This window comes from Labeo rohita, chromosome 5 (assembly GCF_022985175.1).
Source record: "Labeo rohita strain BAU-BD-2019 chromosome 5, IGBB_LRoh.1.0, whole genome shotgun sequence".
In the NCBI taxonomy this organism is placed as follows: Eukaryota; Metazoa; Chordata; class Actinopteri; order Cypriniformes; family Cyprinidae; genus Labeo; species Labeo rohita.
In genome coordinates, this window is record NC_066873.1 from 6,751,675 (window position 1) to 6,767,359 (window position 15,685).

Here is a 15,685-nt window from a genome sequence, read left to right on the forward strand (position 1 = left end):
TAAAAGAAGGAGCCCGTGGGGCCTGAGTTAACTGTCGTTTGGCCTCTGACAACTTCATTTTCTTTTCTAATAGTTCTGAAATGTTGGGGCCAAAAAGATGTCCAGATACAATTGGCAGTTCCCTCAATGTCTTCTTACAATCTTCAGGCAATCTTGCCTGAGCAAGCCATACCTGGCGTTGGCTGTTAGAAGGGTCGCAGAGTGTCCCCCGCGTTACGTGACCTAGGGTCAACAGGGCAGTCTGTAAGAACTGAGCTACAAAGGGGCCAGCATTTGTGTTACAGGCAAATAGCAGCTGGCAAATAGTATTCTCATATGCTTTTTTTAATAATGTGTCAGTACGACCACATTGGGCACTTGGGCAGCAGACATTGCCTCCAAGCGATTAATCTGGTGATACCACCAATGCTGCCACTGGCTGTTCAATTTCAGGTGCCTGACCTACTCCAATTGAGTCAGCCTCAGCCATTGAGGGAAGAGTGTGGGCCGTCTTTGACCTCCTCTTAGGCACATTGGTGCCTGTTAATGCACTGGCGAATTCAGCCACAAAGTCCTTGCATGGAGGCATAGTAAACATACTATCGACATTTTGCTTGAAGAACACATTAGTTTGAGCAGGCTAAGCAGAGTTATCAAGACCCAAACGAGCCACCGCCATCTGCAGAATCGAAAGAATGTCATCAGTAGAAAATTGGCCTGAACCAGATGAATGTACAGACCCACCGCTTGAAACACCAGCATTAGACAGGCTGGAGAGAACATCCAGTGGGGGACCAGGCAGCATGGCAGGTTCCACCAACTCATCATCCAGGAAATGTGAATTAGATGCACTCATGGATAGAATGTCTAAATCGACAGTATCTGAGGGTTGGAAATCAATCTGGTTCACGGAAATGTCCTCAGTTGGCGCGGCTGATACCGGTAGTTGTAAAGACTGAAGCCATCTCCGAAGAGAGAGTAGCAACAGTCTTCGATAGCGAAGTTTCTGTTTGCCAGCAGCCGCCGATGTGCGACGTTTTTTGAGTGCGCTGTGGCGCTGAATGCTACTGTGCCAGGCCAGCAGAAGAGTTAGGATCTAGCTCTGCAAGACGAAGCTGTCTTTCTGACTGTGGCAGCATGGCACAATTCAAACACAGATCAGTCAACGCTTCTTTCAGATGCTGAATCCCCAAACAGGACGGGCAGCAATCGTGTCTGTCATTGGGAAGAAGTGTGTTCGGGCACTGTTTGCAGCTTGGTGGAGAGACGGAGATATAAGAGCTGTGTGCCATGACAAAACAGGTCCTCGGTAGCACCATAGGAACTCAAAACTGATATAATACACGCACCAAAATATCATAAGCGTTGATAAAATCTTCGGATAGAACTGAAAGATTATTAAGTGAGAGGAATCACACGTGAACTATCAAAATTGAGAGCTTGCACGACAAGGAGAATATGCGACAAAATCAAAGGTCAATAGGTCAGTGAGGAAACGCTACCTAAGTGTGGTCGAAACCAGCCACCGGATAGTACCGTGAAGCACAGGGAATCAGAGGACAGCAAAAAGAACGAGCAACTGTGACCCTTCGCAAAAACAATGCCACCCTCACATGACACATCACGATCTCACGCAGTGAAAAATACATGACACCATGCCGATGAACACCGTCAGACAAGACAGAGCAGGTTACTTCTGGTATGAAACAAGGTCTGTTTTAATATGTTGTAATTTTTCAAAAAATGCAAACACTAAATGCCGTTTCGTGGCTCTTCAATGTGTCGTGACAGATCACTGTATTGCCTTATTGTCTTACATGAATGAACATAAGAACGTATTTTATTTCAACCATGGAAAGATGTCAATACACACCGTTTTTCAGGTTTAGGTCCACCGAAGTTAATTTACTCTCCTGTGTCATTTGTTTGTCGGACAGAATGGCGGATTCAGCATTAAGATTGGCCAAATCTCCTGTCAATCAAGCTGTTTGCGAAGGGTCACGAGCCTTACAAACTGTAAGTTTATGAGTTAATTTGCATACGTTTTAATATTCCTCTAGACATAGAGCTTTTCAGATGTATGCCCAGGCTTGCAAGTCGCTAACCCAGTTCCTTTGCTGGATTCCATGTCTGTGTTAACTATTAGGTAAACTTGCAGTAGGCAGAATCACACAGACCAAAACAATAACACACAATCTGATACAGAATGCATATTTTTGAGTAGAACTGGCTGTAGCATTGCTTTTTCAGAGAAAAAAAAATGCCCTAAATATCTGCAAATGTATTGTGCTTTTCTTATGTCATAGTACAAAACACACACGTACACGTGTGTGTGTGTGTATATATATATATACACACACACACTCAGACACAAACAGTTTAATATCAATGCTGAATATGATGCATTACATTAGAAATATCTTTAATTGTTGAAAAATCGTAACACGGCATTTGATGTCACAAGCTAAAAGAACAAGCGCAATTATCAGCCTTACAGCAAGAGTTCTGCACATTCTGTAAGTGATTTTCCCAGTTATTGGTACTAAGTTGGTCAAGAATGGCCTGCAGGTTTATTTCCACATTACAAATTTCTAACAGGCTAATAGTCATCATCAGTACAGTATGTTGTCTCGGTCAAACAATGTTGTAAGCAAATGAACATAAGAAACACAGGTGAACAGCTCAGTGCCAAAGCTGATTTATTGTTTTTATTACAAAAATAAAATACAAATGACTATAGCGACACGGCAGACGTCGTACTAAAGAACCGACAGTAGAAATGCCACACAGCTCTCAGTGCTGAAACCACAAACGTGTCTGTAGGTCTGTGAGCATCTCCACATCAGCTGCTGTTTGGCAGAAATCATCATCATCATCATCACTAGCTGCTATCAGAAACCCTCACGGACTGTCAGATGAGTCAAGTAAATGCGTTACACACTTCAGCCGAGCACTACTATTATAAATGAGTATGAAGTCAAAACAGCTCGTGCTTATAGAAGAACTGCACCATAATGCAGGTTTGCGCTGTGATTTGGCTCGATATTAAACGTCTTTATTATTGAACACACATTTGACAACAGACTTGGAGCTGCTCAATGTCAAAGGCTTCAAATTTGAGAGCACCTGTGTAATGCAACAGACACTAGAAGTGCTCAAAACAAACGCCTGAAATCATCCATAACGCCTCAGATCTCACCTGTAAATGGTGATCAATCCATCCAAAACAGGCATTACGAACACAGAGTTAGTAGACAAACTAAGAAAAACAAACGTCTTGACAGACGGACACAGTAATAAGTGTCCGGTGAAGAAATGAACATGAACGCATTCGATTTGATTACACAGAAAAGGAGTCGATCGCATGAACATTAACGGTATTGCTAAAACAGACACTGCAGCGTTACTGCAGCTCACAAAGGAGAGTCCTCGTTTTTTTTTTTTTTTTTTGCCTAGTTAGTTAATGTGGATCTCCACCGGGAAAGGCACAGAATCTGTAAACTGGGTTGGAGTTGAAGAACTTCGAGAGGACAGCGGCGTCCTTCAGTGCAACAGGAAACAAACTGGGGTTTGCAGCCGCATTCAGAGGGCTGACAGAGACACACGTTCACAAAAACAAAAGAGATGGACACATGAAAACCAACTGGAAACATTCTGATCTTGATTTTAGCCCTTAATGCAGATATACATCAGTCTGCCGTCTGATTAGACAGGAAGTGAAGGCTGATTCATGCAATTATCAGCCTCTACAACACAACACACATCGCCTTCATTTGTGGCGTCATCTGATCGTATCTGTGCTTCACTAATAAACAAATCATAGAGGTGAGTCATGTGACTGCAGCAAATCACACACGGGACGCCACCTCCTGCTTGACTCCTGTTGACTTACAGCAGCGTGTGAATCAGGTAAGGCCACGATGAGATACACACGCATGAGACAATCAGTTGACTGTGTGTTTATCTGCTCTACTAGCACTCATGGGATTCCTCAGTGCACAACCTTATAAAACAACATGTGCTACGCTGTGTGTGTTTGAGACTCTGTGTGTGTGTTTGTGTTTCCTGCGGGAGACGAAACGTGTTGCTCTGTATGTATGTGTGTGTGTGTGTGTGTGTCTCCCGTGGGAGGAGACGCGTGTCGCTCTGGGCTGAAGTCTCGGTGCAGTTGTGAGAAACAAACAGTGGTCTGGATCATTCGCTTAGTCTGTGAGAGGAAAGCAAGAGGGATGCTGGGAAACTGACACACACAATGCAGTCAGACTGTAGAAACGCACACAAGCCGTTATGACGCTTAGGAGTCAAAGTCTCTCACTCCCTCATTCCTGATCAAGGGCCTTTACATGAGTGTGTCAAACCCGGTGCTCGGTGGCAGCAGTGGGTTCGGGCGAGAGCTCTTTGCCGGTGAGGGTTTCACACTCGGAGCAGCAGCCGCCGTCGGCTCCCTGGCACAGCGATTCCTCCTCAGGCCCCGAACCCTCGTCCACATCCAGCTGGCAGACACACACCTCGATGCCTGAGTCGCCCGTCACGTGTCTGCGCCGGCCATTGGGCTCCTCGTCCTCCTCCACGGGTGTCTCCTGCGTGGGCGGCTCCAGAACCACGGCCGCCTCAGTCCGGCTGCTGAGAGCTGGGATGTCCGGAGGAGACTCTGAGTAGGGAGGAGGGGGCGTCGGTGGGTGGGCGATCACTTCCTCATAGTCGGGTAGCTTACAGTCTGTCCAGAACCCTGAAAGTGATGGACACAAACGGGTCAGAGTGTTGCTCAACTTGACCAAAATAACAGACGCATAGACACCTGCTGTGCTTGTGTCAGAGCTGACGTGACACAAATGTTACAGCCTCTCATCACTGAATAGATGACAAGAGCACGTCAACAGAAGCTGGACGAGTGTCTGCATGTGTCTGACTAGCTGGCATGAATGCAGTTAACTGATTGGTCTTAAGGAGGACTGATTTGAACTTCCAAAATGCAGTTTAAATGGCTCTAAACGATCCCAGCCAAGGAAGAAGGGTCTTATCTAGCGAATCGATCAGTCATTATCGAAACAAATTGACAATTTATATACTTTTTAACCTCAAATTGTCAATTTGTTTCAAAGATGACCGATCATTTTGCTAGACCCTTCTTCCTTGGCTGGGATCATTTAGAGCCATTTGAAGCTGCATTTAAACTGCATTTTGGAAGTTCAAATTTGGGGGCACCACTGAAGTCCACTATATGGAGAAACATTCTGGAATCTTTTCCTCAAGAAACATAATTTCTTATCAACTGAAAAAAGACAGACACAAACATCTTGGATGACAACAGGGTGAGTACATTATCTGTAAATTTTTGTTCTGGATGTGAACTTCTCCTTTAATACGGATCAGATTCTTCTGAAATGAATGACAAATTATCAAAATGATACCATAAAACACCATAAAAGCCCATGACTCTTCAGATGTCGTACGACTATCCAACGTCATTCACGTTTGCCTTCAATGAAAAAAAAAAAAAGGGAGCTTTGGAGTCCATGGTAAAATTATATTATATTTAGCTGACGACATGCTAACACCTCCTTTGTGTCATGGAAGAACAAACCGCATAGAGATTAGAAAATGAGGTCACACATTATTTTAACATCCAATTTTAATTATTAACTACATCTTTTGCCTGAAACTCCTAATTTGTTAAGTTTAGGTATGTTGTAGGTTTAAAGGTCAACTAAAGCGCTTTGAAACACGCAGCGTTTTTTTTTTCTCTCTGTTGATGTAATGGACCCTTTTCTCAAGCCTGTGATGAAACGTTTCAACGGTCATCTTCATCATAAATCCTTTAAAGTTTTTTATATTTTGATTTTTAAAAATAAGTATGTACATTTATAACACTATACTTTGTATATACCACCTTTTCAAGTTACAAAAAAACTAGTTAACGCTATGCAAGGGTGTTTCTAATGCCGCATCTATGGAAGGGACGGTAAATTTGACATTGTTCTCTCTTTTGACTACCGATATCAGTCTCTCTCAATTTTTTTTCCTATGACTGAAAGTCGTGAAAACACTATCGTGTAGTGTTTCTGTTGCTATTTGAGCAAATGGGAATGCAAAAAATATAGTTGTGGTACTCTCCCATTCACTGCTCTCGGATTTTACCCAACTATGACGACGTCTGCTATGAGAAACCCGGAAATGTGAAAAAGGTCCATTTCAACTGAAAAAGGAAGACTCCTTTTTAAATAGCCAATAGTGTTTTGTTTATATCATAACTTGGGCCAGAGCTGTTGAGCTTGGTAAAGCCACATTTGACAGCTTTTGACAATAGATTACCCCTTTTACTTGTCAGTGCAGCTTGTCTAAACGTTTTCCTCCTAATCTCATCCATATCTCTACAAAATACATCATTCTGTGTAGAATTCAAATGGGTCCGATGTGTTTTGTGGTCAGCGCCAACTCGCGCATATGACTCCGCTCCACACTATCGTGTCTCGGGACTGGAGCAGATTGTGCTTGCTGCGGCAGTTCATGTGAAACAGCATTCTTTTGCCCCAATGGAAACCATATTTACACTCAATCATTCCCTATCCCCTATATATTGCAGTATGTGCTATTCGCTATACAGAAAATACTAACTCTTTGAACAAGTTAGCGATTTTAGTCGCAGCCTTAGCATCTATTATAGTATAGGGGGCGGGACTTTTTGGATTTTAGAGAGCATTTGATTGGACAAAGTTTGATGAGAAGCTGAAATGCAGAGTGATGTCATCAAAATTGTTGATCCATATTGGCGGAAGTTAGAGACTAAGTTATGAATGCTTATATCTTGTAAATGCGAATTTTGTCATTGTTTTGGAGCACATTACCATATAGATAACCTTAAGGCTAACATATTCATACCAAAAGCCAAAAAACTTCAATATTGATTTCATGGGGACTTTAAGGACTGATGAACTAACTAGCTGAAAAATAGCAGCTTTGGAGTTAATGTTAATATTACATTGTATTTAGCTGAGAACATGCTAACATCTTTGTGTCATGAAAGAACAAACTGCACAGAGATGAGTAAATGAGGTCATGTTATTTTTTTAACGTCCAATTTTAATGATTAACTAGACCATTTGCCTCAATCTCTTAATTTGCTTTTATTTGCTTATTAATAATTAGTAAAGTAGATTTAGGTATGATGTAGGTTTAAGGGATCTAAAATATGATCGTGCTAAATAATGTGTACTTATAAACATCTAATATGCTAGTCATATGCATGCTAATAAGCAACTAACTAAAGGGGTCATGAACTGAGAAACCAAAAAAACCTAGATTTTTTGACATAGAAGAGGTCATTGTACTATAAAAACACCCTGTAACTCAAAACTTCCTTGTTAGTCTAAAAACAGCTTATACTGAAGCCACTCTGCCAAAACGACAGGTTGTGGAATGTGCCACTTTATAACGTAATAGTATGTCTAAACACCACCTTCGCAAAGGATGATCAACGCCTGCTTTTACATCATTGCTTGTTTAGCCCCACCCACCGATTTGCACATGTAGTGTAAATGAGAGAGGGGTATGCAGGTCTACACAGAAACTAAACAACAAAAATCACTCAGAATACAAGACGCTGTGCAGTGCCAAGTTGTGGAAAAACTTTGCATTGCTTTCCTTTTGATCCCAACGTTAGAAAAGAATAGATGAACTTTATTTTTAATGAAGTTCCTCACTGCGTTGCAAAGAACTTGGTTCTTGGTTAATTTCATTTTAATCCAGATTCCTTTATAAACAAGACAATTCGATGCAGGATTTTCAGAAAGTTTGATACTAAAAGTCGATGCTGTGCCGAATATATTGGATTCGACAGTAATGTCGCAACACACAAGTGTGAGTAACTGTTTTTATTACGTGGTCACTATTGCTTTGTCTGTTATTACAGATGCACTGAGTATTTATGTTTTGACCAAAATAACAGCAGCATCCATCTATGAGAAAACTAGGCAGTCAAACATACACAACTGTTGGCCAATCATAGTAGTTGACATTTATTTAGTCTACAATCAGACAGAAAATGGCCTATTACTTCTAAATTATATGTTTTTTTACGTAAAATTCTTGATAACATTATAAGAGGACCTCAAAGAACAGAATAATAAAAAGGCAGTTCATGGCCCCTTTAATAGTGAAAACTGGTCCCCAAAGTAAATGCTCATTTTATTTGTGTGTGAGTCCTTTAATTCACAGCATGACCTTCTCAAGGTTTGCACTACAAACAAAAGATATCCGAACTCTCTACTCATCACATGTCACTAGTAAGTTGTTGGAAGGTGATGACGGCATCACGGGTTATGATGGTGTGTTGTGGATGCGGTACTCACGCAGGTTAAGAGGAGGAGGAGTGATGAAGGAGCTGGAGGCGCCCTGATAGGCCATCAGACTGATCTCTCTCTGTCTCTGCTCCTGCTGCAGACGCATTTTGACGCGCCGGTGTCTGTATGCGCAGCAGCAGCTCAGCATGATGATCAGGGTCCAGACCAACCAGAACCCTACAGACACACAGCATCATCATCATCAGTGCTGTATTCAGTCACACTGCTGATATCACTGAATGCATATCTGGGTGATTAACAAGTAGCGCTTCACTTTCTGTGTCACGTGAGCTTCTGACTTTGTGAGAATACCAATAACTTAACTGACAAATTAATTGCTGATTAATCTATTTCGGCACAAATGTGTTTCAGCATTTACAGTAATGATGATATACAACGCACAGCAGAAATGAGCAACACTCTCCATTAGAGATCAGGGCACTTGAGGAGCTCATCATCCAGGCATTAAACAGGACAGATGTGACAATTTATAATGAACATGTACATTCAGCGCCAACAGGATCAGAGCAGTATACTTAAAATTATGGAGGACACACTACATACTACAATATTATACTAACAATAACAATTGTTTAAATTAAATTCTACGGTTTACTAATTTCTGCAATTCTTCATATAAACAAAACTGGCTAATTTCCTTATTTTACATATATTAATGACATACAGTCAAACCAAAAACTATTCAGACACCTTATATAATATTTGATACTTTTTTTACTAGTGGGTGCAAGATCCTATAGTTCATTTATGTAAGTGATAACAGCAAAATAAAGTAAACTGTGACATATTATTCCCCCCAATTTTTTTTTCCTACAGTGGACTACCAGTAAAATTTATAAACATTTGGGACCAAAAATTACCATTTTGACCTGACCATGTTTTGCTTAGGTGTTTTTTCTTTAATTGCTAATGCCAACTTTTTACACCACAAACTGAACAAAATTAAGCATTGCTTAGTAACTGGTTGACCTAAATCAGTATTATCTAATTGCTTACTTAAATGTAAGTAATTTTACTTAAATTACTGCTGACAGCTACTCAACCTAATTCATTTGTGAGACAGTCTAACAGAAAGATGGCATTATCAAGATGAATTTGTTCTGACAAGGTTTAACTCTGAGTTCTTGTATTTTATTACCATTTTCTATAGTATAGCGAATAAACTGTGATAATGTGAGAAATTTTGAAGGTGTCTGAATAAATTTTGGTTTGACTGTATATTCCTCTGTTATTAATAAGCATATTTTTAATACATTTCAATTTTGCCATCTTTCCATGAATTGTTTAAGTGGTCATTAAGAAGATATTTTTTTTGTATTTGTTCAGAGGATGTATATTCATTTATGCTGTGCACTGCATATACCAGTGATATATAAAGTTATAAAATTCCTGAAATTAGTCATTCATAGTAAGGATCATCACTGGACATAATAAAGTAATGGAAATCATTCTGTCCACACAATGATTATACATGAGAAATAATAGTTTAATAATGTCATACTAATGTCATGAAATTAGTATAAAAAAAATACACCTTACATTGAATTAACATATTTACAATACAGAAGTAAGTGTACTTAAATGTAGATTCGTTTTCATTAAGCAAACAAAAAAATATATATTTTTTTTTTCTTCATTTATTCCTTTTGATTTTGAGCTGAAATATGAGCTGGACATGATCTTTTCACAGGCTGGTGGACCAAAAACCTCATTGTACTGTCATGGTTGTGAGCCTGAACCACATATGTATTTGTGTGTGAGACGCATGAAGCTGCTGCACTTACACCAGAGCTCGTAATAGTACGTGCAGCACTCGGTCTCACCACAACAGTAGCCCATCTCACAGCGGTACTGTTCATTGTTCACGCCGAAACAAAACTCCTTCCCCTGTCAAACAAACACAAGCATTGAGTGAAAGACAACAGCATAGATCTGAGCTCTTCATCATGCGCACTCCAGGCTTTACATCAGCGTTTGTGTCTGAGGACTGACAGTAAACGCTCACGACACTCAGAGAAAGAGTGCGACTCCTTCATTACGAGCACAAAGACAAATTCATCGTCTGAAAACCAGTCTCGCTAATCAAAATCTGATTTGTGTCAAAATTCCCTAATCTAAATTATAAGGACAAAGTAATGCAAGTAAAATCAATCAACAGATAAATATAAACCATTGTATATAAGTTCATAAAATCAATGAAAGCGAGTCCTCAAATAAAATATTGTAATCAGTAGGAAACGTTGTGTTGCCTGTTGGACAGGTGAGGCTTTATTTATTTTTTTTTTTTTTTTGCTTGATAGCTATGATGAGCGCTGAATCTTTCATCTACACAATAACCTTTAAAAACAATCAGTTCTAAACCTAAACCTTTACAAACACACACAGCCAGCGAACATACACAACACCCTACATACATACTAACACACTGCAGAAACCCCACAAACACTTAAGTACAAACCATCAACAAGGACAATGTTTCGTCTCGAATCTTTTTTATCTCCTAAGTGTCTGTGATTTTAAATGTAAAATATTTATATTGATTAAAAAAAAAATCTAGTAAGAAAGAACATATGGTCTTTATAACAATTATTACACCATGTTGGATTTATTGTTTTATTTTAGTTGTTTATCGAGGCCTTGCACCGCGCTGATCCCGGAGCTCGAGTTCAACACTCGCCGCCGTAGAGGCCGCACAGACGGCTTACCTGAACTAAACACGTCCCTGTGCAGAGAAGCCCCACCACGGAGCCCAGCAGCTTCTGCGGCATCTTGCTGCGTTTTTCTTTCCAAACTCGAGCGGAATCATAAAGCTTCAGTTGAACAGACGCGTTGACCGTCCGTGCGACATGTCTGTGTTCATGAATGTGATTTCATGTGATCCACATACAGAGGGCAGCAACATCCCATCTAGTCACAACAAAAACAGTAAAAACGGCACCGAAGCCGCTGAAAACTGAAACACATCCGCTGCTGCTTCTCATTAACGTTCTCTGCAAATACGTGACTTCTACGTGAGTATCGTTATATTTATCGGTCTATTGTATGAAAAGGTTATAATATGAAAAATCATATTATACTCATTAATGTGCATAATGTGTTTTTTTTCTACAACACCAAATCACACAAATTACACATTTTTAAACGTTCTACTAAACGTCGTAATTAAAAAATATAAAACGTAAAAAAAAATATATCTATATATCTATATCTATATATATATATATATATATATATATATATATATATATATATATAGCTATATATATATATATATATATATATATATATATATATATATATATATATCTTCTTTGAATGAATACGTCTATTAAACGCGGACATTTTGCATATTGTACGATATTTTAAATGTGTAACATGCAGTATTGTGGCATTTTTATTTCCCTGACGTCAACCGGATGACATCGAATGCGCGTTCTAAGAGACAGCGGGAGCGCGCACTGAGGAATGGTGAGTATCTCGGCTGATATCACATATACATTTACTCACACACACACTTTTTTTGTTTTGCTGTTTTGCACTCACACTCATTCTCATTCATATATATGATGAACAGTCAGATTGCTGCAGTTTGTCACTCGGTTCGATCAGTTTTGAACACTTTCTAGCGGTTTGTGTTCAAACCTGTCCACTGTTTGAGACTCCTTTATCTTTATAGTAATAAAGAACAGCGCTTAGCGGTTTACTGTAACTGTTTTGTTTGTTTTTAAGTATTGGTACAAAGTTATTAAACACTGGAAATACATTATATAGTATATACGCATCTATTCAACTGAATTTGCGTCAAGAGCCACAACAGAACTTATGTTTAATTTTTCTCATTTAAATTAAGGTAGATATTAGATCATATAAATGTAGTATGAAGGACATTGTGTCTGTTGAGTGTTTACTGTACATATGGCACAGAAACTGGCTTAAGGTTTATTTTGGTTAATAGCACGTGGAGTTCCGTGTTAAATCTGTGTCAATCCTAATCAAAGCAGCTGATTGGCTCATCCTATCAGAGTCTTGTGTGATTGGTTCAGGATCCAAAGAAGCTCCTCTGCTTAGGATGGCTGTGAGAGACAGACGTTCTGTTGTTTTTTTTTACCTTAGGTTGCCATATACAATAATGTAAGGAACAGACTAGGTGAAGGTTTATTGTCTGTTACTGTAAGTTCTTCCTTCATGAAGACATAAAGCTCCAACACACTGACTGACATCTGGGGCCAGGTGCATAAAAGATTAAGATTAGTCTTAAAAGTTAGTCAGCTTTTTTTTTTTTTGGTCATAATTTTTTAAAATTCAGTTACATAAAAATGTAGATTAGTCTAAACTGAATCCAAAAAATTAAGACTGATTATCCTTTGGCTAACTCAGACTAGTTAAGAAACTGTCTTAACATAAAAGCTAAGTTTATGCAACTGGCCCCTGTTGAAGGTTATGCTTAGAAGATAGAATATAAAGTTTGTACAGTATAAAAATCATCACGTAGAGTAAAAAAAAAAAAAAAAAAACACTGTGTGCATAAGGGCCTGCTGTCGGTCTTAAGGAGACTGAAGAACTCTCCTGAGCAGGAGGTTAGAATCCTCCTGTTGGGTTTGGATAATGCAGGCAAGACCACCATACTGAAGCAGCTGGCGTCAGAGGACATCAGCCACATTACACCCACACAGGTCAGTAAGACCAAGATTAAAGCACTACTTTATCTGACCAAAGGTCTGGTGTGTCAGTCTGCAGTGTCATTGGCTCTCAACATGCTGGTGTCTTTCTAAACAGGGCTTCAACATAAAGAGTGTCCAGTCTCAGGGGTTCAAACTGAACGTCTGGGACATCGGTGGACAGCGGAAGATCAGACCTTATTGGAGGAACTACTTTGAGAACACAGATCTCCTGGTGCTTATAGTTCTTTAATGTCTCTTATGTTTTGTTTGGAGAGTATTTTGGAAACTCTTTGGTGTGTATGATGAACTTACTACCTCATTAGTGGTAAAGCATCGACTTGGTTTATTTGTGTTCTTGCTCTTATTATGAATGATTCATTGGTGACATTCCTCTAAAGAAAGTACCGTCTGTCTTCATAAGTGTTTTTCAAAATGTGAAATTTTGCTCCACTTCTGAAACATTTTATTCTCTGCTGATGTTACCCAGGTTCACTGGCTGCTGGTTCATTTGAACCAATAGTCATGTAATGCATTCTTGCCAATAGTTAACATAGTAAATCAATAACGCTGGTTAACATTATAATATCAGTATCCACCTTTAAACATAAGAATGACATGGCCATTTGTATCTTAAATATGCAAGACTTCTGTCCACTTCCAGTTTTTTCTAGCTGTATGAAAACAGTCCATTATTATGCTTGATATTACAAACTGGTATTTCTTATCATATTAGTTTAGTGTATTGTCTAAACACGCTGGTTTGTAGCACAAATAGTTTCACTGTTTTGTGATTGCACTTGGTTATACTTGTGGCAGCTGATGAATCTGAAGTCTTGCACATTCACAAAAAATAGCTTATTTCTGCATTTAAAAATATTGTTAATCTGCACTTAAATATGAAGTGAGCATAAATGAATTTGATTCATCCAGTATTATTTCCCTCAGCCACTGTTAACCTTATACAAACAGATGAGATTCTGCTAATGACTGTTGATTTGTTACAGATTTATGTGATCGACAGCTCAGACAGAAAACGCTTCGATGAAACCGCACAGGTGAGACCTTTATCACTGTCTGTTATCATACACTACCAGTCACATGTTTTTGAACAGTAAGATTTTTAATTTTTTTTAAAGAAGTCTCTTCTGCTAACAGTAAACTGTCATTTACATTTCATTGAATATGAAGTTGTTGGGCAATATGTGGAGACCATCAGCCTTTGATAAAGTCTGATACTGGTGACGTTGCTTCTTGAAAACCCAGCCTCACTAAATGATAGTTTTCTCTGTGTGGTGTGTGTAACGCTGACCGTCATTAGGAGCTGGCAGAGCTGCTCGATGAGGAGAAACTGAACATGGTGCCCCTATTAATCTTTGCCAACAAGCAGGACATGATGACGGCAGCAACAGCGGCAGAGATTGCAGAGAGCCTGAACCTGCACACCATACGAGACCGGATATGGCAGATCCAGCCCTGCTCTGCTCTCACTGCAGAAGGAGTCCAGGTATACACGCACACACACACACACGTGTGAGGACATTTGGTCCTCACAAGTATAGTCAAAACAGGTACACACACATAGTTTATGGGAACTGTCCACAGGCGTAATGATTTTTCTGCTGTACAAACTGTATTTTCTGTCCCCTTACCCTAAACCTACCCGTCACACAAAACGTTCTGCATTTTTACATTTTCAGAAAACTTAATTCTGTATGATTTATAAGCTGTTTTCCTCATTGAGATTGAAAAATGTTGCTATCCTTCTGGGGGACATTTAGTGCCCATAACATAGGGAATACCAGGTACACACACATACATGTTCACGTGAGAGACACTGATGTAGATGTGATCTTTGTCTGCTGTAGGACGGGATGGTCTGGCTCTGCAGGAATATTCCAACCAGGAAGAAATGACTGACCAGAGTTTGAGTTTAATCTTAATTCAGTGCTGCTACTGTAAAGACCCTTTATTCTGTGTTGTAACATATTTATCAGCAGGAACACGTTCTCCTGTTTGTAAAACGGCCAATGACAAGCACCAGCTTGGGTTTTTATTGATGGGATGCTCAAGTACAGTATTTATTTGTAGAGAAGCTTTTTTTATAGCCCAGGTTTTCACGAATGATCTCATCCGGTCACTGATGATGACAGTCTCTGTCTGACAATTTACTGGTGGTTTTTAGTAATAAACAAGTCTCATTTAGAACTATTAGTGCCTCTCTGTGTTTGTCTTGTGAATCAGTACCTTCTCCGAATGAATATGTTGCACCTGCAGTTCTTCATGATGAACACTAGATGGAAACCTTTCTCTTGCTATTATTGTGCTGCAGCTGCACTGATGGGCAGAAAACCATTTTCGTTCACACTGGCACATTATTACTATGATAGATCTATTACAGCAATCAAGCTAAGTTGTGTGTTTTCCACGTGTTAAAGGTAATAGTGGTCAATGAAAGTAGTTTTCCAGTATCACAGGCCTCTGTGCCACAAAACACTCCCTCAGTGCTAGAATCATTTTTGCCTGCGGTTCTTCTGTTTTGCACCTGTGAATTTTTCCTTGCATTTACAATAAATCAAAACGCACCATCTCACTATTCAATTTCTAGAGTTCTCACCTTGTTCACCATGATTTACCGCGAGGCGCTGGCATTCTCCTCCGGTAATCGGCTCGGGCGCGGCGCTTTGC

General features: G+C 39.5%; 2 protein-coding genes across 3 annotated transcripts; one reads left to right on the top strand and one right to left on the bottom strand.

Moving 5' to 3' along the window:
* Nucleotides 1-2,655: 2,655 nt before the first annotated feature.
* wbp1 (WW domain binding protein 1) lies at nt 2,656-11,200 on the bottom strand. Its single transcript, XM_051109964.1, has 4 exons — nt 11,045-11,200; nt 10,124-10,226; nt 8,328-8,495; nt 2,656-4,708 (listed from the first exon to the last, which is right to left on the bottom strand). Exons 1-4 carry the CDS (start codon nt 11,105-11,107, stop codon nt 4,332-4,334), a joined length of 711 nt encoding a protein of 236 aa, XP_050965921.1. The 5' UTR covers nt 11,108-11,200; the 3' UTR covers nt 2,656-4,331.
* Nucleotides 11,201-11,216: 16 nt separating this feature from the next.
* Nucleotides 11,217-15,461, top strand: LOC127165379 (ADP-ribosylation factor-like protein 3). 2 transcript variants are annotated; one of them, XM_051109966.1, is made up of 7 exons: nt 11,217-11,350; nt 11,786-11,807; nt 12,869-13,012; nt 13,116-13,232; nt 14,005-14,055; nt 14,319-14,504; nt 14,866-15,461. In XM_051109966.1, exons 2-7 carry the CDS (start codon nt 11,805-11,807, stop codon nt 14,911-14,913), a joined length of 549 nt encoding a protein of 182 aa, XP_050965923.1. In that variant the 5' UTR covers nt 11,217-11,350; nt 11,786-11,804; the 3' UTR covers nt 14,914-15,461. The 2 variants fall into 2 exon arrangements, with proteins under 2 accessions (XP_050965923.1, XP_050965922.1); XM_051109965.1 differs by having other exon boundaries at nt 11,229-11,350; nt 11,780-11,807.
* The last annotated feature ends 224 nt before the right edge of the window (nt 15,462-15,685 follow it).

Coding starts and splice junctions, on each gene's coding strand:
- wbp1 (XM_051109964.1), bottom strand. CDS start 11,107: ATGCCGCAGAAGCTGCTGGGCTCCGTGGTGGGGCTTCTCTGCACAGGG. Junction 10,227..11,044: donor CAGGGACGTGTTTAGTTCAG/GTAAGCCGTCTG, acceptor TTTGTTTGACAG/GGGAAGGAGTTTTGTTTCGG. Junction 4,709..8,327: donor TCCTCCTCCTCTTAACCTGC/GTGAGTACCGCA, acceptor CATCACTTTCAG/GGTTCTGGACAGACTGTAAG.
- LOC127165379 (XM_051109966.1), top strand. Junction 13,233..14,004: donor TTGAGAACACAGATCTCCTG/GTGCTTATAGTT, acceptor GATTTGTTACAG/ATTTATGTGATCGACAGCTC. Junction 14,056..14,318: donor GCTTCGATGAAACCGCACAG/GTGAGACCTTTA, acceptor GACCGTCATTAG/GAGCTGGCAGAGCTGCTCGA.